The 24,357-nt window shown below is 42.4% G+C and overlaps 1 protein-coding gene across 4 annotated transcripts in view; it reads right to left on the bottom strand.

The window, feature by feature from the left end:
• Window positions 1–24,357, bottom strand: part of LOC134358265 (adenosine kinase-like) — a 295,164-nt gene that overhangs the window by 52,727 nt on the left and 218,080 nt on the right. For 3 of the 4 annotated variants that reach the window (XM_063070283.1, XM_063070284.1, XM_063070282.1), the window contains exon 7: window positions 12,537–12,707. The exons of the other annotated variant lie outside the window; for it this stretch is intronic. In XM_063070283.1, coding sequence (XP_062926353.1) covers window positions 12,537–12,707 — 171 coding nt within the window. The remainder of the gene's footprint in view (window positions 1–12,536; window positions 12,708–24,357) is intronic. 4 annotated transcript variants of the gene reach the window in all.

The following is a 24,357-nucleotide window of genomic DNA, read 5'->3' as shown; positions in this document are numbered from 1 at the left end:
TCTTATACAGATGTGATTTCAATATCATCTTTAAAGACCACCTTTTACTTCACATAGTAACCACTGATCCCTCACCCTATTTTCCCTCAATGCAGCATGCTATTATTTACGAACGTAAATGTGCATGAATCACAAAAGATTGCTTTGCAGGTGCAGCAGGCTATCAAGAAGGCAAATGGAATGTTGGCCTTCATTGTTAGTGGGATTGAAATTAAGAGCAGGGAGGTTATGCTGCAACTGTACAGGGTGCTGGTGATGCTGCACCAGGAGTACTGTGTGCGGTTCTGGTCTCCTTACTTGAGGAAGTATATATTGACTTTGGAGGCGGTGCAAAGGAGGTTCACCAGGTTGATTCCAGAGATGAGTGGGTTAGACTATGAGGAGAGATTGAATCGCCTGGGACTGTACTCGCTTGAATTCATTAGAATGAGAGGAGATCTTATAGAAATATATAAAATTATGAAAGGGATAGATAAATAGAGGCAGAAAAGTTGTTTCCACTGATAGGTGAGACTAGAACTAGGGCACATAGACTCGAGATTCGGGGGAATAGATAAAGGATGGTAATGAGGGCAAATTGCTTTTCCCAGAGGGTAGTGAATCTGTGAAATTCTCTGCCCAATGAAGCAGTGGAGGCTACCTCAGTAAATATATTTAAGACAAGGTTGGACAGATTCTTGCATAGCAGGGGAATTAAGAGTTATGGGGAAAAGGCAAGTAGGTCAGCCATGACATTATTGAATGGTGGAGCAGGCTTGACGGGCCAGATGGCCTACTCCTGCTCCTATTTCTTACGTTCTTATGTAAATACCAATAAAGCAATTTAATGCAGACTAAAATATAGCTCCAACCACTGTCTGATTGAAGACTGATATAATTAAATTTACTGAATAAGTTATGTGCATGAGGGCTTGAACAGTGAACTAGCACACTGGCAACCTGACTCAAGAAATGGGGACAACAGATGAGAAATGCAAATAAGACAACATTGTAAGAGTGGCTGCTCTGAGATGGGGGTTCAAGCACACTTTGTGAAAAGATTAAAGTAAGATTTAGTTTGCATCTGGCAATTATACAAAAAGTATACACTTGCAATGTCATTGTCAGAAGTATAAACAGGAATCAAGGCAAAAGCTCACTTCTAGCACTGACCTTCTTTGCTCATGAGTTTGGGTGCTATTTTCATGAAACTAGGAAAAAACTAAATGGAAAAGGTAAGTAATGAGAATAAGTATTCAATAAAAAGTAACCTGCATCATTCATTTTGGTAGCAAAACTAGCATTGTTTTAAAACTGTTCAAAGATTTCTGGCTCAGTTCATGGTATTTGAAAATCAAAAGCAAATTTCTGTGGAAAGCCAATTGCATATCTTCACAACCCTGATGATATTATAACCATCAACTCAATTCTTAAACACAATGTACCAAGGAAAACACTGCTATATAAAATCTGCTTATTGCTGTTGAAGATGATGGTTCTAGTGCTATCAGTGACTGAAAGCTTTATTAACCCTTAACCAAGGAAATTTTCTGGGGATATAATATTGACACAAAAATTTGTTTCAATTCCATGTGTAAATGGGCTTCCAAGGTCTTCAAACAATCAAAAATTTGGTAAACAAATACTTCATTAAGTCTTCAGATGGAGGGGTCATCATCTCAGGAGCAGCAATAATGAATCAAGGATATACAATTACTAAAATTAATGCAAGCAAGAAAAATACAGCACGAACCACTGACTAATCTCTTAGGTGTCTGATGGTTTCACTACAGGGATTTAATGAAAGTGAATGGGGAAGTTGCGGATGTGCTGCCATTATGTTCTAATGCACTTTTCAATTCAGGAGCTGTTCCTTTTCATTTGTAAAACTGAAAACATATCACCATTATTTAGGAAATGTGTGAGAGGGAAACCTGCTGACCTGACACCTGTTGTGCACAATGGAGTCTATAATTATGGAAAGGCTGAGTAAGCTCGAGTTAATTTGTATCGTTAGAGATCGCCATGCATTGGCGACAGAAAATGAAGCAGCTGTTAGAAAATGGTGGAAAGTAAACATTTGTGGAAAGAGGGAAAAAAGAAATCAACGTTCCTGTTGAAGAGTCTTCAGTTTCTCCTTCTGCAGCTGCTGCCTACATTGCTGAGTGTTTCCAGCATTTGGACATACAAGACAATGCATAATCAGGAATCTAGAGCAACACACAATCAACTGGAGGAACTCAGCTGGTCAAGCAGCATATGTGTGGGGTAAGAATTTGTTGACATTTTCTGTGGAAATCAGGAAGACTCCAGGCACCTAGGGACAAGGCAGACCACAGGCAGCTCCCATCACAAGGATGGGGATTTGGTGTAATATTGTGAACCTCTTTGCCAGGGACTCTAGTTAAAAAACATGGCAGTGGTGAGCTTGTCCAGTCCTGTTGAGTGGCAGAGACTGTGCCTAGATGAGATATCACTGCGATAATGAACTTTTGAGATCCTCAACATTTCTTCTCCTGAATGGTGAACAGTACGCTTGATCTGAGAATTATGATTATTGGCAAATCTGTGCCTCCACCACTCAAGTCCAGCTCACGTGCCCGTTCAGGCCTACACTGTCTGATTTAGAATTTGAATTTGAATTTATTTAATCTTATATCCATCCCACAACGTGAGGGAGTAAGAATCTTTGCGTTATGACTCTGTCACAATGTACAGACATTTGAATTTAAAAGTTTAATGACTTGTAGAAAGAAACTGTCCCATAACCTGTTGGTCCTGGCTTTTATGCTGTGGTACTGTTTGCCACAAGGAAGAAGCTGAAACAGTTTGTGGTGTGGTGACAGATGTCCCCAATGATCTTCCAGACCTTCTTTATACACCTGCTGCTCAGTGGAGGGAAGTTCATGTTCACAGATGCACTGGAGCATCCATACAACTCTCTGCAGTGCCCAGCGATCAAGGTTGGTGCAATTCCCGTACCAGGCGGTGATACAGCCAGTCAGTATGCTCTCAATGGTACCCCTGTAGAAGGTCTCGAGGGTTTGGAGGCTCATGCTGAACTTTTTCAGTCCCCTGAGGTGGAAGAGACGCTCTTTTGCTTTTGTTTGCCACACAGCTGGTGTGTACAGTCCAGGCGAGATCATCAGTGATGTGTATACCGAGGAGCTGAAACTACTCACCCTCTCAAGTGCAGACCCACTGATGTTGATCAGGGCGAACCCGTCTCTGTTCCTTCTGTAATCCACAGTTGGGTCTTTCGTTTTTTGGACATTGAGGGAGAGGTTGTTATCTTGGCACCGCTGTGTCAGAAGTAATGGTAAACAAACATTATCACAACTGATGACACAGCAGATATCCCTGTGAAGATGAAGTCTGCAGCAGATCGTCAGAGTTCAGAAGATTTCCAAATAGAGCAGCAAGTGCCGAGACCCCATTAGATCTGGTACAGACACTTCCCCACAGCAGGTGCAAAGACCCTGTCAGATCTGGTACAGAGATATCTCCACAGCAGGCGCAAAGACCCTGTCAGATCTGGTACAGAGACATCTCTGCAGCAGGAGCAGAGATTCCACCAGATCTGGTATAGAGATGTCTCTGCAACAGGGGCAGAGACCCCATGAGATCTCTAGAGCAGGTGCAGAGGTGCAGCAACAACACGAGATCATCAGTGTTCAGAAGATTATCAAATGATGCTGCAGAAGGAGCGGGATTGGTGGGGTGTCAGTGTTATTTTTGCCCTGAAGTAAAGAGAAAAGAATTGAAATGAGTAACTGAACTTAGGATACAGATTGACCACTGATCAAGATCAAGGCGTGAACAACTTTTCCTCCACTGATTTTCTATAAGTCTCTAATATTTCAAGAATTATATATCTATAACACTTAAGATTTGTACATTTATATGGCGTAGTGATGATGTGAAATCTAAGGGAACATTATACCTGTAGTGGTACTGAATTTCGAAATGGCCTGCTCCTGTCCCTATAAATCTGAGAGCAGACTGCCTTTGGCTGGTAAGCTCTGCCAATGGTAAAACTAAATAAACCGCATGTTTTGAAAATTCCAAATCTTTTATGTTTCTATCATAACCTCCTATTCAATATTCAGAAGTACTTAGTTTATCAATTGCTTGATCAGTCCATGATGGGAAGTACAGGTTAATGTGATATTTGAACAACAAGCATCATTATGTAAGGGGTTTCTTCTTTTATATTACTGCACAGGTTAATCAAAATGGCTTCTTTGTTATGTTATAATTAAAATGGCTTTTCTGAAATAACTGCGATGTAAGGAGTTCTCTCTCTCTCTCTGCTTATTTGGGTTATATTATTGATAAGGGAAAGAACAAACCAATTGGGATAGATGTTATTCTTGTTTGTGTAAGCTATTGTGTTGCGTGGGTTTTGGCGCAGAAGGCGCGATGGGGACAGAGAGAGTGGGCACAATGCTGTAAGCTGGCAGACAGGATGGACCCCGAGCAGGAGTCTGAGGCCCAGGGTCTTCGGCGAGGAGAGGAGACGAAGACAGACTCCAGTGGAGCGTCTGGTCGACCACCGTGGTTGGTCCCAGGCGGCAGGTCGAAGAGGTTGGAGGGGATCGAATGGTGGAAAGAGGAACCCGTTACTTGAGCTCCAACCGTTGTGCACAAAGAGGTCGAACTTTGATAAGTTTAGCGCCTTTTACTTTCCTTTTATATTTTATCTCTATTAATTACATAGTTCCAGTAATATCTATAAATTGTAATCATTTAATCGCATATGGTGTATTGTCTGTTATTTGGTGGGGTGGGGTACATCACACAGCATCCACACAAACTTGATTACCTAGTTTGGCGGGGCCGAGGGCTGCTTTCCCAGACGAAAGCGAGCTGATCGAGCCTGAGGCTTACCGGGGGCTACAATTATAATACCCGTTTCTCAAAACTGCTATCATGATAAATGCCTTTCAAAATGCAGACTTAGACTAGAGAAAACTCTATTTACTAATTAGGATTTCAATAAATGCTGAATGTGCTATCTTGTTTAGGAATTTTTGTCCATTTATTTTTTTCCGGAAGAAGATGGCGTCAGCGAACAACGCGACCAAGGGCAACATCCTTCAGATGGTTCACAAAACTACTTCTTTCACATCTTCTTTCGCTTTCAAATGGGGTTCAGCTACTGTTGGAGCCTGTGATCTGCACTTTAGTGATGTGTTTTCAGGCTGATTGAACGATCTGGCTCTTTGCTGTCACTGAGGGTGTTCTGTGAGGTTTCAGGCGAAGCGTGCGGCCTCGAGGTCAAGAAGTCTGGAGATGGGGTGCGAGGCCATGGTCGACTCTATTTCTTGCTGGTCTCACCAATTAAAGCATCAAAGAAGATTGAAATTAACAAGGAATGAGTGGAAGGTAAGCGTGTCTTCAGAGTTGTCTACCAGCCTCTTACTTGCTGCTACCAGAGGAAGGTATCTGCATTCGAATGGTCTCTCTTGCTGCTTTGGATGTTGGTGCCTGAGATCTGGGTCTTGGGCAAGGATTATTTGACGTGATTTGTGAATTGGACTCTGTAGTTCATGTTATGATGTGTTTCTTGTTTTTTTGGATGTTATTTTGGGAGATTTTAAATTTGGGTGGCCTGCAGATAATGAACATTGAGCTGAACTGAACATGCCTGGACTCTTTTGATTTTGTGTTCTATATTCTGTGTTTCTCGCTCATTTTTTGTTCATATTTGCGCATTTTGTTTTTATTTTACACCGGGGGTGGGGAGGGTTTGATGTTTTCCTTTGAACGGGTTCCATGGTTTTCTTTGTTTTGTGGCTGTCTGTAGGAAGACGAATCTCAGGGTTGTACGTTGCACATATACTTCGATAATAAATGCACTTTGAATCTTTTTTCAATGTATAGATTTATTTGTATCATTATTTGCTTTTTAAGGATAGAACAAATACAGTGCTCCAACCATGGATTACATGAAAAAAGGCCCTGAGAAATCCAAGGAAAGTGCTTATAAAGTTGCCAAAAAAAGCAGTAAAAGTTGGGAATATTCTAAAATTCAAAGGGTGATTAAAAAGGAAAAATATGATGAGAATAAACCAGCAAGACTGACTGCATGAAGTTTTGCTCATACAGAAAAAGACTGTGGGTCCACAGGGAGGATAACAGGATCTATAATAGGGAATAAGATAATGGCAGGGGAATTAAACAAAAAACATCTTCCAGAAAAACTGCAGAACAAAAAATCCAGTACAAACGAGGAAGTAAAAAAAGTAGTTTCAGATAAAAGATTGAAATTAATGGGGTTGAAGATTTATCAAGTATCAGGGAGCTGAGAATGTCCATCACAGGGATGGATTATGAGAGAGTAGACCATCATCTTCCAAAATCCCAAATTCTGGAAAGGCTTCTGTAGTTGCAGGGAAGCAAATGTAACACTGCAATTTATGAAAGGGTGGGGGGGAGGGGGGAGAGAGAATACAGGGATTACCAACATGTTTTCTCTTTCCATTTTTGAGACCAAGCCTACTCAGCATGCCCCACAGTCCTGCTATTAGCAACAAATGTCACAGATAAAGAAGCAGAATTTGCTTCTGCCATGTTAACCCACCTGATCAGCAATATTCACTTTCCAGCATCTGCAGAATTCCTGTTGTTTTCACCTTGTTCTACCTATGTTTCCTAGTTCTGAAGAATGGTCTTGGAGCAGAAATATTATCTGTGTTCCTCTTTACAGAGACATCGCCTGATCTGCAGAATGTATCTAGCAATTTTTATTTTATACAATTTATTGGCCTGATATTGGTAGCTGGAAAAGGAAATTGTGTTTGACTCATCTACTGGCACTCCGTACGGCTGTATCCAATATAGATGGAGGAACCCACTGGTTGGGATGTGTTTGGATGATCAGAAGGTTTTTAATAAAGGTGCTCAAACATGCTGGGACAGTCAGCGTAGAATCGCTCATTACAACTTCTCAGCTGCGTTGGACTGGTCATGTCACAAGAATGAGCGATGATCGTTTACCCAAAGCTGTTTTCTACGGCGAGCTACATGAAGGAAAGAGGAAGCATCGTGGTTAGAAGTTGCCCTACAAAGATGTGCTCAAGCTCCACATGAAGAACACCGACATGAATGCCAACACCTGGGAGAAAGATGCTCTGGAAGTTGGCATCGCATTGTCAAGAAGCCAATCCCAACTATTGAGGAGAAAAGGCAGAAGAAATATGAAGCAGGTCATGAACGCAGACATTCGGTGCTAGACCAGTCAAATCACAAATGCAACTGATGTGGGAGACAGTGCCGATCCAATGCTGGTCTTGTGGCCCATAAACGTGCCTGCAGACACTAAACCCACAGCACAGTCAACATCGAAATCGATGGACAGCCGAACAAGAAGAATAAAGTCACACACAGGAGGTTGGTAGAAAAGGAATAGGATTAAGGATAATATACTTCAGTACAGCACTTGAAAAGGCCATCTGACTCATGATGTCTGCTGATCTTCTAACAGAATGAAGCATGATTAACAGATAGAAAATAAAGTGTAGGAATACCAATGCCTTTCTTAGTTTGGCAGTCTGTACTAGTATAGTACCGTAAAATCATTTCTGGGCCCATGGTTATCCAGAACCTACATTTTAATAATTTGGCAAAGAATAACCTTTCCAGTCTATTCATAATGCTTAATAAATATAAATTTTATCCACTGGCTAATAAAAATAAATACTGTTTTTTTAAAAGTGCTATTGATTAGGAAATGGTGATGCCAAAGGAACAAAGATATCCTTATGCATGAGTTATTAAAGATGAACAAATAACCAGCTTCACACTTGAAGTTATTAGATTCCTGATTTGTAAGGGCATCAAAGTTTACAGGGAGAAAGCTAGAGCACACGGTTGAGAGGGAAAATAAATCAGCTATGACCATAAGACAAAGGAACAGAAGTCGGCCATTCGGCCCATCGAGTCTGCTCCGCCATTTTATCATGAGCTGATCCATTCTCCCATTTAGTTCCACTCCCCCGCCTTCTCACCATAACCTTTGATGCCCTGGCTACTCAGATACCTATCAATCTCTGCCTTAAATATACCCAATGACTTGGCCTCCACTGCCGCCCGTGGCAACAAATTCCATAGATTCAAATGATTGAATAGCAGATCAGACTCAATGGGCAGAATGGCCTGACTGAGCTCCTATGTCTTATGGTCTAATCAGACCATCTACTTTCTCAGTCAAGTCATGCTCCACATCAACTTTCCACCTTTCACCCTTAACGGATGACCTCTGGTTGTAGTCCCACCCAACCTCAGTAAATAAAATCCCTGCTTGCATTAACCCAATCTACATAGAACATGGGAATCTACAGCACATTACAGGCCTTTCAGTTCACAATGTGGTGCCGACCACATTACCCACTCTAGAAACTGTCCAAAATTTCCCTAGTGCATAGGCCTCTATTTTTCTAAGCTCTAAGTACCTAGCTAAGAGGCTCTTAAAAGCACCCACCACCTTCGGTGTGAAAAACTTACCCCTGACATCCCCCCGGTACCTATTTCCAAGCACCTTAAAACTATGCCCCCTCATGTTAGCCATTTCAGCCCTGGGAAAAAGCTTCTGGCTATCCACACGATCAATGCCTCTCATCATCTTATACACCTCTATCAGGTCACCTCTCATACCGAGTCACTCCAAGGAGAAAAGGCCAAGTTCACTCAACCTATTCTCATAAGGTACGCTCTCCAATCCAGGCAATATCCTCGTAAATCTCCTCTGCACTCTCTGTATAGTATCCACATCCTACCTGCAGTGAGGTGACAGAACTGAACACAGTACTCCAAGTGGGGTCTGACCAAGTCCTTATATAGCTGTAATATTACCTCACAGCTGCTGAACTCAATTCCACGGTTGATGAATGCCAACACACCATACACCTTCTTAACAACACTGTCAACCTGTACAGCAGCTTTGAGTGTCAACATGGATCTCCCCCTCCCCCTCCCACTTTCAAATCTCTTACTACCTCTTCTTTCAGTTAGTCCTGATGAAGGGTCTCGGCCCGAAACGTCGACTGTACTTCTTCCTATAAATGCTGCCTGGCCTGCTGCATCCCACCAGCATTTTGTGTGAATAACTCTTCTGGTTATTTTTTCTTACAAACTTCCCAACATTAACAGGGATATTGAAGAGCAGATAGGGAGGCAGATTCTGGAACAGAGCAATAATACAGTTGTTACGATAGGAGATTTTAACTTTCCTAATATTGACTTGCAACTCCTTAGCGTAAGGGGTTCAGATGGGATGGAGTTTGTTAGGTGTGTTCAGGAAGGTTTCTTGACACAATACGTGGATAAGCCAACTAGAGGAGAGGCTGTACTTAATCTGGTCTTGGGAAATAAACCTGGTCAGGTGTCAGATCTCTCGGTGGGAGAGCATTTTGGAGATAGTGACCACAACTCTATCTCCTTCACCATAGCACATAGGAGCTGACAATTTGAGAAAACATTTAATTGGGGTAGGGGGAAATGTGATGCTGTTAGGCAGGAACTTGGGAGCAGATGTTTTCAGGGAAACGCACGGCAGAAATGTGGCAAATGTTCAGGGAACATTTGCATAGAGTTCTACATAGGTATGTTCCATTGAGGCAGGGAAAGGATGGTAGGGTAAAAGAACCATGGTGTACAAAGGATGTAGAAAATCTAGTTAAGAAGAAAAGAAAAGCTTAAGAAAGGTTCAAGAAACTAGGTACTGCTAGAGCTCTAGAAAATTACAAGGTTGCTAGGAAGGAGCATAAGAGTGAAATTAGGAGAGCCAGAAGGGGCCATTAAAAGGCCTTGGTGTGCAGGATTAAGGAAAACTCCAAGGCATTCTACAAGTACCACACACAAAAAATGCTGGTGGAATGCAGCAGGCCAGGCAGCATCTATAGGAACAGATACAGTTGATGTTTCGGGCCAGGACTCTTTGTCAGGACTTGAATCAGCCCATTTCCAGAGCCATAAAAATCTGGCACCCTGAAGGCGTGCTCGTCTTCAAAAAGCAGCCAGTCGTGAGGGCCTGAGAGTGGGTCCCATTCCCACAAAGAGCCAAAGTCAGAATGTTTAACTCCAAGTCAGGGTCTTCAAAAGAACCTTGAAAAGCTATCTAAGAGTCTCTTAAAAGACCCTATTGAATCTGCCTCTACCACTGTCGCTGGCAGTGCATTCCACGCACCCAGCACTCTGTGTAAAAAACTAACCTCTCACATCTGTGTACCTACCTCCAAGCACCTTAAAACTATGCCCCCTTGGGTCAGGCATTTCACCCTGGGAAAAAGCCTCCGTCTATCCATACGATCAATCCCTCTCATCATCTTATACACCTCTATCAGGTCACCTCTCATCCTCTATCCCATAGCCTTTGCAGCATGTTCCCTTACCACTGCAGAGAAAAATTAAGCACAGATTGACAGCAAGTCTGGTCTGGGGTGTAAAATATTTCAACCAGTACTTGTGTGGGAGAGAGTTTACCCTCATTACTGATCGTCAACCACTAGTGTCCATTTTCAATCCACAGAAGGGTGTTCCACTAACAGCAGCAGCATGAATACAGAGATGGGCTCTGTTTCTTGGAGGACACAATTACAAGATTGTATTCCAGAGGATGACTATTCATGGACACGCAAATTGATTGTCCTGTTTACCTGTGGAAAAGGAAATACCTGAAAAATTTATAAAAGGAGGCATTCCCCATGACGTATTCTCCCTAATGCAAGTCAAAAGTTTCCCTATTATGGCAGAGATGATCCAAAAGGAAATTAAAAAAACCCTACACTGTCTCAGGTCTATATGACAACCCAAAATGGCTGGGACGTGCAGCAGAAGCTGCTGTTCCCCTATTTTTTTTTACCAGTACTGGGATGAACTTGCCCTTGACGAAGGTTGCCTTATGTGGGATTGAGAGTTGCTGAGAGGCAGCTACATGTCAGTCATCTAGGCATGGTCAAAATGAAAGCATTTGCTCAAAGGTTTGTCAAAGATCAGCAGATCGAGCAGCTTGCTGTGCAATGTTGAGGATGCCAACACTTCCATGAGATGCCAAGAGCAGTGCTTCTCCACCCCTACAAATAGCACCCATTGCCCTGGCGGAGGATTCATGTGGAGTTTGCAGAGATTTCTTAGTAGTAGCGAATGCAGCTACAAAGTGGCCATAAGTGTTTCTAATAGCCCCCACTACAGCCTCGACACTGTTGATGTGTTGAGAAGCCTCTTCTCAAGGACTGTGACAATGGACCACAGTTTGTTGCTGAACAGTTTTAGTCATTCCCAATAATGAATGGAATAAGACATATTACCACTGCACCATACCACCCAGATACAAATGGCTTGACAGAAAGGTTTGTCTAGTCTAAAGAATGCAGTGCAAGCAATGTCAGGAGAACACACTACACTAACACTGAATCAGTAGCTCGCCAATTTCCTCTTTGCATATCGCAATGTAGTACACTCCACAACCAACAACTCATCAGCTATACTGTTCCTGGGACTTTCCTTGCGCTCATGCTTGGATCTCCTCAAACCCAATCTCAGAAGACAATTTGACAAATTGACAAAATGAGACAAATTGAGGTGCCTCAAACAAAGAGGTTTGATGTTTCATTCCTGGACAAGCAGTCATGGTGACGGACTACAGTGATGATCAAAAATGGGTACTTGGAAAGATGAAGGACAGAACTGGACCACTCTCCTACTTAGTGAAGTTTGCGTCTGATGTCATCTGGAGATGACACATTGATCAGTTGAGGAAAGCAGAGTCAATTGTTAGAGAAGAAAGTTGGCTACTGTTGTCAGAACACCACTCTCTACAGTCTCAGAGTCAACTTCTCCAACCACCAGAGGGGGACCCAGAACTTGAGATGTTTCACAGCCACAAGTCTCACCTGCCAAGTAGAGTGACACCCCTCTCCCAATCAGGAAAGAAGTTATTTTGTATTGGGTTAGAGTTTATAGATAAGCAGGGAGGAGTGTTATGAATTTTAAGTTCTCAGTAATATTGTAAATATATTGCTTGATTAAATATTCTTTGTTTACATAATTCATTACAGGTTATATGTAAGAAGTACATGAATTGCATACATCATTACACCACCATGACACTCGTGAGTGCCTTGCTAAAGTAAAATGAAGATGGTACACATTTACCCCCAGGCTCCCCGTGTTTTTTTTTGATTGATTTTTGTAATTACAAAACATAACAACATAAACACCTCTAATTCTGGGGTTTTACATATTTTGAGTTTTAATTGTTCCTTTATCAGCAGCTATATCTTCAGATGCCAAGATTTTAATCTCTGGAATTCCCTCCTTAAATGTCTCCCTTCCTTATTTTGGGCTTAAATCCATCACTGATATGCTCCAAACTCATTCGCCAGTTAGCTTTCAAAGTTTGTTTGTTATAATTCTAAAGTGGCTTGGGACAGCGTAATAAATTTAAGATGCACCATGACTAGAAACTGTAAACCAATACCATGCACAGAGTGTGACCTTTTTATTTTGTCAACAACATTGCATGCAACATAGTACATTATGAAAAGGCAACAAACCGTCTCATTTCCAAACAGGATGTCAACATAGGGAATTATTTTCATCAGGTCCTCCTTAAAAAACTGTGAGATAAATGGAGCTGATAGATTTAGGCCCAAGGTCTTGTTGCTTTCAGAAACATGTGCTGCCACTTTCAGAATGGATTCTGTTGAGACTGTAATAAAGAAGCCCTGAAGGAGAAGAAAAGATGCATGAAGTTACAGGGTGGAGTAGAACACATATCACAGAAACTGTACTTAATCCCTTGTGCTGCTGGATTTTCCTGCAAAAAGATTAATGCTCTTTGGTATTAGTGGAATTGTTCAGAAACCACAATGGTCTGGCACCTGGCTCACTGGGTGCTCATCCCAGGCTCCCTCTCTCACTCTGAAACCCCATTTTCCACACTCTCTCTAAACTCACCAGATCCCATGCTTTTTCAAACGTCCCAGGGACCCGATTCACAAGCTCCCAGTAAACTCACCTGACTCTGTTACCACACTGCCTTTCAATTTGCTTGAAAAATAGAGTAAATTTTTGTATTGTATACCAGCGGTCCCCAACCACCGGGCCACAAAGCATGTGCTACCGGACCGTGAGGAAACGATATGAGTCAGCTGCACCTTTCCCCATTCCCCGTCACGCACTGTTGAACTTGAACATAGGGTTGCCAACTGTCCTGTATTTGCCGGGACATCCCGTATATTGGGCTAAATTGGTTTGTCCCATATTTCCCCTGCTAAGGAAGAGCGTTCCTATGAAACCTTTCGTGCCAAAATGGCGTAAAGCGGAGAAGCAATTACCATTAATTTACATGAGGAAAATTTTTGAGCGTTCCCAGGCCCAAAAAATAACCTAACACATCATACCAAATAACACATAAAACCGAAAATAAATAATACTAACATATAATAAAAGCAGGAATGATATGATAAATACACGGCCTATATAAAGTAGAAATAAAAACCCGAGGAAATCGGCAGATGCTGGAATTTCAAGCAACACACTTAAAAGTTGCTGGTGAACGCAGCAGGCTAGGCAGCATCTGTAGGAAGAGGTACAGTTGATGTTTCGGACCGAGACCCTTCGTCAGGACTAACTGAAAGAAGAGCCAGTGACAGATTTGAAAGTGGGAGGGGGAGGGGGAGATCCAAAATGACAGGAGAAGACAGGAGGGGGAGGGATGGAGCCAAGAGCTGAAAAGTTGATTGGGAAAAGGGATATGAAAGGATCATGGGACGGGAGGCCCAGGGAGAAAGAAAGGGGGAGGGGGGAATCCCAGAGGATGGGCAAGGAGTATAGTGAGAGGGACAGAGGGAAAAAAAAATATAATAATAATAATAAATAAATAATGGATGGGGTACGAAGGGGAGGTGAGGCATTAACAAAAGTTAGAGAAGTCAATGTTCATGCCATCAGGTTGGAGGCTACCCAGACAGAATATAAGGTGTTGTTCCTCCAACCTGAGTGTGGCTTCATCTTGAAAGTAGAAATAATGTACGTACAGTGTAGTCGGGAAGATTAAGGCAAAACCAATTTGCGGGGGGAAAAAAATCGGCACGTACGTGTATGCGCACACAGGTGCCCGCGCAAGGCTTCACAGTCATGGTAGTCTTTCCTGGGGGGATTTGACTGCTACTCTTGTCTCCTATTTGGGAGTGAGAAAGTTGGCAACCCTAACTGTTTAAGACATGTTGAGGTGAGCTTAACCCTACTTGAAACCTCCCCCCACCCCCACCCGGTCGGCAAGAATATTGTCAATATTAAACCGGTCCGCGGTGCAAAAAAGGTTGGGGACCCCTGTTGTATACCATATAATGCAAAGGGAATTCTAAGTACGTTGGGAGTATTTATTGGAATAACATCCAATAAGCCTGGATCAATGGAGTTTAACTGTACATGGTAAATTTGACAGCACAATAACAGTTAAAATAAGGTAACAAGGCCACTATCATACCCGCCCTGCTCCTCCATAGATGAGTGGCACAGCTGTCTTCACTGACCTAACAGTGCAGTGTAAACCCCGTGTTAATGATACTAGACTGAAACTAGCAGGACAGACAAACTTCATATCCAGGGGCATGAGAGTCATAATATTCTTTGGATGAAATGCTATAAAATACACAAACTTTTCTTTTTTTCCATTCATTTGATATGATTTAGACTCACAGAATCATACAGTACAGAAATGAACCCTACAGCCCAGATCTTCTATGCACCGAAATACCATCCAAATGAGTCCCATTTGCCTGTGTTTGGCCTATGTCCCTCTAAACCTTTCCTATCTATCTACCATGTTGTTAATGTACCTATCTCAACCATTTCTTCTGGCAGCTCCTTTTATTTTACAAAACTATACTAGTTTATTTACATCACAAATACACAAAGTACAGACATTCAGTATTTAGAAGATGGTGAGTACACTCAGATTAAAATGTAGTTATTCCTGTCTATTAGACAATCAATACCCCGGGGGACTAATCGCTCCCAGAAGTCCCTCAATGTGCCCATTGTGACTGCATACTCCAAGGACAGCTGGGCAAAAAGTATCCCAGGAAAAGGGGCAGGCAGTCAGCCCAGGCAATGCCCTCCACTTTCAGCCACTTAGACCTGTGAATAGCCATCTTGGCCAGGCCCAGGAGTAAGCCCACCAGGAGATCCTCCTCACGACCTGCTCCCTTTCAAACTGGGTGCCCGTATATGAGAAGCGTGGGACCAAAATGCAGCCAGAACCTAAGCAGCAGCCCCTTTAGAAACTCAAACAGGCTGCAACCTCTCACATTCCATGTAAGCATGGTACACTAACTCCTCCTGCCCACAGAATGGACAAGGTAGATGAGATGTCAGTGAAACTGCTCAAAAACCTGTTGTATGGTACTGCCTGCACAACACCTTCCACCCCAGGTTCCTAATGTACTGGAGAAGGACCCCTGCATTAAAAAAAAATCTTCCATTGCGGACTCCACTACCACAGGTGAGTCCAGTCAGCAGATGAAAGCAGGGAAGTGAAAGAGGTGCAGGAGCAGCCCATTCAAGAAACGTTTTGGAGCGTCACGGAATGGGATGGGGGGGCACCCCGTGAGACGACTCACAGTATGTGGGACCCTCCTGCATAGTCTCCTGAGGTCCGGGTCCAACGAGCACATGGGGTGGTGGTGCAGCCGGAACCCCTCCATCTCCCTGCACCACCTCGACACTCACTATAATAGGATTGGAACCAGTACCCCCAGCAGCCAGAGTACAGTCCAATGGCTCAGAAGCACCCTGCCTGGATGAGGCCGGATCCCATACTCTCCACAGCTCCTGGTAGAAGCCAGGTAGTTTCCTTAGAGCAGCATTACTGACACTGTCTGCTGGGACTTGCATTCCCTCCTGCAAGCAGTGTCCTGGTGGAGAAGGTGTGTTGCCAGTACATGCCATTTCAGAGGGTGGTCACTGTACAGGTATCTCTGCAGGGTTCTGAGGTGGAGAGCTGTCAGCTAGGTGCGCATGCACACCAAGGACTGACTGCCCTCTGCGATAGGAAGACTCTGGACTGCTGCAGAGACCCAATGCTTCCTATTTCCCTAGAAGAAGTCCACCAGCCTCTTCTGGGTCCTGGACACAAACACTGTGGGTGGGACTGAAGTAGTCAGCTGGTACCACACCCTGGAGGCGACCAGCTGATTTATAACTAACGCCCTTCCCCATTACGAGATTGCACCAAGGAGGTCCAACCAGCGCTTCAGCTGGGCGGAAACCTTGGTCTCCAGATCCTGCCAGTGCGCTGGCCAGGCCTCCTCTGTTGAGCTCAGGTAGACCCCCAAGTAGGGGAGGTGCATGGTGCTCCACGCAAAAAGCCTCAACCGCTCCGGTAGGGAGTCCACCTGCCATTGACCCACCAAGAAGCCCACACTCTTCTCCCTGTTGACCCTTGCAGAGAAAGCAGCTGAGAAGACCTACTGGGAGTCTCGCATCCTCTGCAAATCAAACGGGTCGATAACCATACGGTGGATGTCATTGGTGTAAGCCAACAGGATGACCATCATGTCTGGTTTGCGTAGAACCAAATCCGTTAACTTCCTGCGGAGAAGACACAGGAATGACTCCACGCAAACTGAATACAACTGTACTGATATGGGGCACCCCTGATGCACCCACCGCCCAAAGCACAAGGGTGCCTTCAAGGACCTGTTGACATTAACTGCACAATTGGACACGGGTCACAAAACGTGGCCTGAGCTTGAACACTCGCACAGTCCCAAAAAGATGCTCGTTGTCCACCCTGTCAAACGCCTTTTCCTGGTCGAGGAAGAGAAGAGTGACTTACAGACCAGCTTCCCAGCACAGGGAGATCAGATCCCGGACAAGATGGATATTGTCCTGAATTGACTGCCCTGGGACTGTGTAGGACTAGTCAGGATGGACCACTTGCGCTATCACGGAGCTCAGACAATTGGACATTGCCCGGGCAAAGACCTTGTACTCCACTCTGAGGAGAGATATTGGGTGCTAATTCCTCAGGTAACAGAGATCCTCCTTCTTTGGCAGCAGGGGCCACAACTGCTCTGTGCTGAGAGGGGCACCTCACCCGTTGTCATGCTCTCCCTCAATACCCCTGCGTAACCAGCCCCTAGGATGTCCCAGAAGGCCCGGAGAAATTTAACGGTCAATCCATCTAGCCCTGGGGACTTGCCTCTCTGTAGCTGGTTGAAGGCACTAGTCAGCTCTACAAAAGATAACAGTGCATCAAGCCGCTCAGCATCCCCAAGGCTGACCTACGGCAAGTCCTCCCACAGAGCCCTGCATGCATCCTCAGTGCATAGGTCTGGCGAGAAGAGAGCCCCATATAAGGAATGAGCCAGAACAATTCTCGTCGGATCTGTGACGGAGAAGCCATCCTCTGCCAGTGTCTCCATGAGCTGAATGATGACACCCCTCCCCTTCTTGAGTGAGTAGAAGAAGGATGAAGCGTGGTCCAGATCCTGCAGCATCTGGACCCGTGACTCCATATAAGCACCTCATGCTCTCTCAAGCTGCAGATGCCTCAGTGCCTCCTTCTTCCGCTGGCATTAACCCCAGAGGGACTGGTCCCCGTTAGTCGGCCTTAGCTGTGACTCCAAGTTGACCAGCCCCTTCTTGAGCCGATCGATCCTGGACATCTACTGCTTGGTCGACCCAAGCGCATATTCCTGGCAGAAAAGTTGGATGTGAGCCTTGCTCACATTCCACCAGAGCCTCAGAAAGGGGAAACTCTCCTGCTCTTCCTGCCAGGTCTTCCAGAACTGCTGGAATGCATCCCGGAACCGAATGTCCTCCAGCAGTCAGTTCCTCCCACAGAGTGAACACCTTCTGGGTGATAAAGTTGCCCTTGGGTTTCTATTAAATCTCTCCCCTCACAACTTAAACCTCTGCCCTAGTTCTTCATTCCTCAACTCTGGGAAAAAGGTTATGCATATTCTCCCTATTCACCTATATAAGATCACCCCTCATTCTCCCATATTTTAAAGGAAAAAATTCCCAACTCATTCAACTTCTCTCCATGACTCAGTCCCTCAAGTTTGTCCAGGTCCTGGTTTCTTCCACAGTCCTAAGATGTAGCGGGGAGGTTAACTGGTCCCGAGCTTAGGTTAGGGTTAAATCAGGGTTGTCGGGTGGTGCAGCTCAAAGGGCCAAAGGGCCTCTTCCTCTCTAAGTAAATAAAACAAAATCTCCTTTGCACTCTTTCCAGCCTAAAGGCATAATTTCTATAGCCTCCTCAGCATTTTGACCAATTGCAACATAAAACTCCAATGTCTATATTTAATGCCCTGATTGATGAAGCCCAGGATGCCAAAAGCCTTCTTCACCACCTTGTCTACCTGTGACTCCACCTTCAGTGAACAATATACTGTTTGCTACAACACTTCCCAGGACCCTCCCATTCATTGTAAAATTTGGACCCTCATTTATCTTCCCAAAATACACCAACTTGCACTTATCCAAATTAAGCTCCATTTACCATTCCTCAGATCACTATCCCTGCTAATCAAGGTCCCTTGGTAAATCCTGATAACCATCTTCACTGTCAACAATCTCACCTATTTTAATGTCAACTGCAAACTTATAAACCATGCAAATTCTCATGCAAATCACTGAAAATAGCAATGATGACAAACAGCAGTCAACCTACCGCCAATCTTGGAAAATACCACTAGTTACAGATCTCCTGTCCAAAAAACTGCCTTCTATATTAATTATCTGCTTGCTGTTGTCAAGCCTGTTCTTTATCCAATTAGCCAACTCTCTGTCAATCTAACTTCCCATAGCATATCAAAGTCCATATAGACTACATCTACTACCCTGCCTTGAATGACCTTCTTAGTTACTCTTCAAAAAACTCAATAAAATTCATGAGACATGTTCATGCACTTAAAAAGCCATGTTGACCATGGCTAATGAATCCCCCATTTTTCCAAATGCTTGTATCTACCACTCAGTATCCCCTTTAGTAACCTATTGACCACAAATATTAGCCTTGTAATTATACAACTACCTTTCTCAATTGTGTTCATTTGGTTAAGTTCCCTCAACTTCTCGTTGTTGTGCTATTTATCAAATGTAGTTGAGATTAACATACTTCCTTCTACCGTGACACAGGCCAACACAAGGTTTTTTGCAAGAAATTGTCTTTCTACTTTTGCTTTGCAACCATCCTTTACACCCCCACCATACACAAAGTTGACTCTTCATACAATGTAATTAGTTATATTTATCAAAATCAATCCATTTTATATAATACTATCTGTTATTAACCACTTTACCAATATTTCTGTAGTGGGTATTCCATGAGTTGTACCAGTTATTTTTCAAAATATTTTTCAGACATATTCCTTCAGTTTCTACACCCAGCTACATTTGCTTCTAGGTTCTTGCCTATTGGATCTAAGTTATCAATTTTCATATGCCCTTCGTTAAGTTTAATCCAACTAATTTCCCTGCAGTTTGCCTGGAAAACAATTTCTTCAAAAGTACTTGTATATTTTCCTTCAATTTGAATTCACTCCTCAAGATTTGTTTGAAACAGCCATACATGAACAATGAGACCACAGGCAATCATTAACTGTCACAGTCTAGGCTAAATCATTTTCTAAAGACCAGTATTTAGATTCACTCTGACTTAATTAATTCTCATTTAGGCTTGAAATTAAAACTAATAGTGCATTGCTGTTGTGTAATTCACTTTGTGCAACACTAAGTTGTGGCTTAAAGACGATCATGGTTGGGAGCTTAATATCACTTTATATCAAAAGGACAGGCAGATAGGCAGAAGGGCGAGGTGGCTCTGTTGGTAAAAAAAAAATGAAATCAAATCCTTAGAAAGAGGTGACACAGGCCAGGAAGATATAGAATCCTTGTGGGTAGAGTTAAGAAACTGCAAGGGTATAAAGTTATACATAGGCCTCCAAACATTAGCCAGGATGTGGGCTACAAATTACAACAGGAGATAGAAAAGGCATGTAAAAAGGGCAATTATATAATGGTCATGGGAGATTTCAATATGCAGGTAGACTGGGAAAATCAGATTGATGCTGGTTCCCAAAAGAGAGAATTTCTAAAATGCCTACGAGATGGCTTTTTAGAACAGCTTGTGGTTGATCCCAGCAGGGGAAAGGTGATTCAGGATTGGGTGTAGTGTAATGAAACTTAAGGTAAAGGAACCCTTAGGAGGCAGTGATGAAAATCCACCCTGCAGTTTCAGCGGGAAAGCTAAAGTCAGATGTATCAGTAATACAGTGGAGTAAAGAGAATTGCAGAGGCATGACAGAGGAGCTGGCCAAAGTGGATTTGAAGGGGACACTAGCAATGATGATGGCAGAACTGCAATAGCTGGAGTTTCTGGGAGCAATACAGAAGGAGTGAAATAGACCAAAGTTCCAAGTTCAAAGTAACTTTCATAGTTCAAAGTAAATTTATTATCGAGGTACATATATGTCATTTTCTAGTGGGCATTCACAGTATATACAAAGAAACACAATAGAATATTGTGTAATTGTATAATAATAGAATAAAAACCATACACAAGACAGACTAACAACCAACATACAAAAGACAACAAACTATGCAAATACAAAACAAAAATAATAATAAGAAGTAGTAAATAAGCAATAACTATTCAGAACATGACATGAAGAGTCCATAGGTTGCGGGAACAGTTCATTGTTGGGGTGAATTACATTGAGTGAAGTTATCCCCTCTGAATCTGGAGCCTGATGGTTGAGGGGTAATAACTGTTCCTAAACCTGGTGGTGTGGGTCCTGAGGCTCCTGTACCTCCTTCCTGATGGCAGCAGCGAGAAGAGAGCTTACTAGCGAATCATCCTAAAGAAGTATTCTAAAGGGAGGATGATGCAAACGTGGCAGACAAGTGAAGTCAAAGAAAGTATAAAACCAAAAGAGAGGGCATATAATAGACCAAAAATTGATGGGAAATAAGAGAATTGGGAAGATTTTCAAAACCACCAGAAGGCAACTAAAATGCCGTAAGGAGAGAAAAGATGAAATATGAAGGCAGCCAATAATATAAAAGAGGATACAGAAAGGTTTTTTACAGAGTAAAAGAGAGGTGAGAATGGATATTCGACTGCTGGAAAATGACACTGGCGAGGTAGTAATGGGGGAACAAATAAATGATGGACAAACTTAAAAAGTATTTTACATCAGTCTTCATTGTGAAAGACACTTAACAGTATGCCAAAAATTCGAGTGTCAGGGGGCAGAAGCGAGTGCAGTTGTTGTTACTAAGGAGAATATGCTGAGATAAACTGAAAGGCCTGAAGGTAGTTAAGTCATCTGGACCAGGGTTCTGAAAAAGGTAGCTGAAGAAACAGCGGAGGATTTAATAGTGAACTTTCAAGAATCACTAGATTCTGGAATAGTTCTGGAGGACTAGAAAATTGTAAATGTACTCTTTAAGAAGGGAGGGAGGCAGAAAAAAAGAAAATTATAGGACAGTTCATCTGACTTCTTTGGTTGGAAAGATGTTGGAGGCCATTATTAACAATGAGGTTTCGGGGTATTTGGAGGCAATGACAAATTAGGCCAAGTTAACATGGGGAAATCTTAAGGAGAAATCTGGCTTGACAAATCTGTTCAAATTCTTTGAGGAGATAACAGGCAGGATAGACAAAGGAGAGACAGTGGATGTTGTATACTTGGATTTTCATAAGGCTTTGACAAGGTGCTGCAAATGAGGCTGCTTAACAAGATAAGAGCCATGGTATCACAGGAAAGATATTAGCATGGATAGAAGAATGGCTGACTGGCATAAGGCAAAGAGTGGGAATAAAAGTCTCATTTTCTGATTGGCTTTGGGACCACTTCTTTTAACGTTATATGTTAATGATTTAGAATTGCTGGCTTTGTGACCAAGATTGTGGATGATACTAAGATTGGTGGCAGACAAGGTAGTGTTGAGGAAGCAGAGAGACTGTTCTGTCAAGCAGAATCTGGCTCCTTATCTAAAAAAATAAGGTGTGCCAGCTTTGGACAGGGTTCAGAAGAGGTTCAGGACAATGATTCCAGGAATGAAAGGGTTAACGTGTGAAGTGTGTTTAGAAACATAGAAAACCTACAGCATAATACAGGCCCTTCAGCCCATAAAGCTGTGCCAAACATGTCCTTACCTTTAGAAATTACCTAGGGTTACCCATAGCCGTCTATTTTTCTGCGCTCCATTTATCTATCCGGGAGTCTCTTAAAAGACCCTATTGTATCTGCCTCCACCACTGTCGCCGGCAGCCCATTCACTACTCTCTGTGTAAAAAACTTAACCCCTGACATCTCCTCTGTACCTACTTCCAAGCACCTTAGAACTGTACCCTCCTGCTAGTCATTTCAGCCCTGGGAAAAAGCCTCTGACTATCCACACGATCAATGCCACCTCATCATCTTATACACCTCGATCAGGTAGCTTTGGGCCTGAATGAGGCGGGATCTCATTGAAACCTATTGAATATTCAGTTGAGGCAGGATGGTAGATTTAAAGAACCATGTGTACAAAGTATGTAGAAAATATAGTTAAGAAAAGGAAAGCTTACTTTACCTACACCTACACTAAAGGATTTATACTACAAATATATCTTTGAACTTCGATTTTTACTTACTGAAAATGCACACCAGAGGATGAGAAGTTAATAACGTTAAGGGCTCTGGTGGGAATGGAAAAAAAGATGATGATCCTGAAGCATCGAAGGAGTCTCCACTAACTGTTGAAATAATGAAGAAACTTCTAGACTTAATCAAAGACTCGCCATACTTGAAGGAGTTTTGAAGATGATTCAAGATGATGTTAAATCGTTCAGACGTGAAATTGATCAACAACAAATTAGAATCTTGGAACTACACAAAGATGGCCTCAAAAGGGATCGAAAAATTGAATCTCTTGAAATAATCTAACTTCAGCAACTCAGCAGTTGGAGCGTTATAAAACCAAGATTATCGATCTTGAAAATTGCTCTCAACAACAGAATCTGCGAATAATCGGTTTTCCTGCAGAATGTTGAGACGGGAGATCCTACTAAATACTTCTCTAAGTTGTTAGCGGATGTGTTTGGTCCAGATATATTGGAGGAACCCCCATTGTTCGACCGCGCACATCGTTCTTTACGTGCGAAACTGGCAAAACAAATTAAACCAAGGCCAGTCATTATTCGGTTTCACTATGTTCATGTTAAGGAACAAGTGATACGAACTGTTCGGCAGAAAGGCATGATTGAGTTTCAAAGTTTTATATTTCGAATTGTTGAGCATTTCAGCCAAGAAGTATTGAAAGAACGGATGGCTTATGAACTATAGATGTCAAAACTTTATCGTCAGGGCTATAAATTAGCATTGCTGTTCCCAGCCTGTTTGAGAGTTGTTATGCCGGACAATTCTTATCGTTTGTTCAAAACTCCGACCGAAGCCCAAAGTTTTCTCGACAACTCGTCTTCCTCTGCTGAGGACTAATTAACGCAGTTTTTTAAAAAATCTGTTTTTTGTTTCCTTTTTTTTAAAAAAAGGTTAATATTTAGCTTATAGATTTAGATTGTTATATTCTGAGGGTTCTTGCCTTGATTTTGTAGTGTAGGTACTTTTTACATTCTTAAATGATAGTACTCTTTTTTTGTTAGTAATTTTGTATATCTCACTTTTAAAATTTTTTCCTTCTGAGGGCAATTTAGCTACAATTTTAATGTTGGTTTCCCTTTTTTTCCAAAATGTTACTGGAGAAGTATTATATTTTAAGATGGTGGATTCCTTCTTCTTCCCAGAATTCTCTCTTCTTGTGTCACTTTCGATCATTTATATACGAAGAACTAATAATATGAACTGATGGCTTGGTGTTTTTTTTTTGAAATATTAGTAAGGAGTAACTATTTTATGTTTGTAATTGTTGTAATCTTTTCCTTACATATATAGTAACTTTTTTTTCACTTTTTTGACTATGGGTGGTGTTTCTTACAATAAACATTATTTCTTTTGGGTTGCCTTCTGGAAAGATGGGGTTAGATCTAGCTTTAGATTTAGCATTGGCCACTTCCTGTTTTTTTTTGGGTTTTTGTGAGGGGGGGATGGCATTTTTGTTCCTATTTTCAATTTAGTTTTTCTCCTTAAATGGGCTGACCTGAAACTACCAAAATGTCCGAAATGTGGTGACTTCTGATTCCTCTTTGGAACTTCTTTCCTCTTCCAGGGTCATGAGTTTGTATTTTGGTTAAGCCTTTACATAACCTTATGCTCCATTTCAGTACTATGGATAAGATTATTAAATTGGTTCCTTGGACTACAAATGGTTTAAACCACAGGATTAAACGGAAGAAAATTTTTAAAGTTGTTATGC

Source organism: Mobula hypostoma, chromosome 18 (genome assembly GCF_963921235.1).
Source record: "Mobula hypostoma chromosome 18, sMobHyp1.1, whole genome shotgun sequence".
Lineage (NCBI taxonomy): Eukaryota > Metazoa > Chordata > Chondrichthyes > Myliobatiformes > Myliobatidae > Mobula > Mobula hypostoma.
The sequence above is the reverse complement of the archived record's forward strand: the minus strand, read 5'-3'. Positions and strand labels throughout refer to the sequence as shown.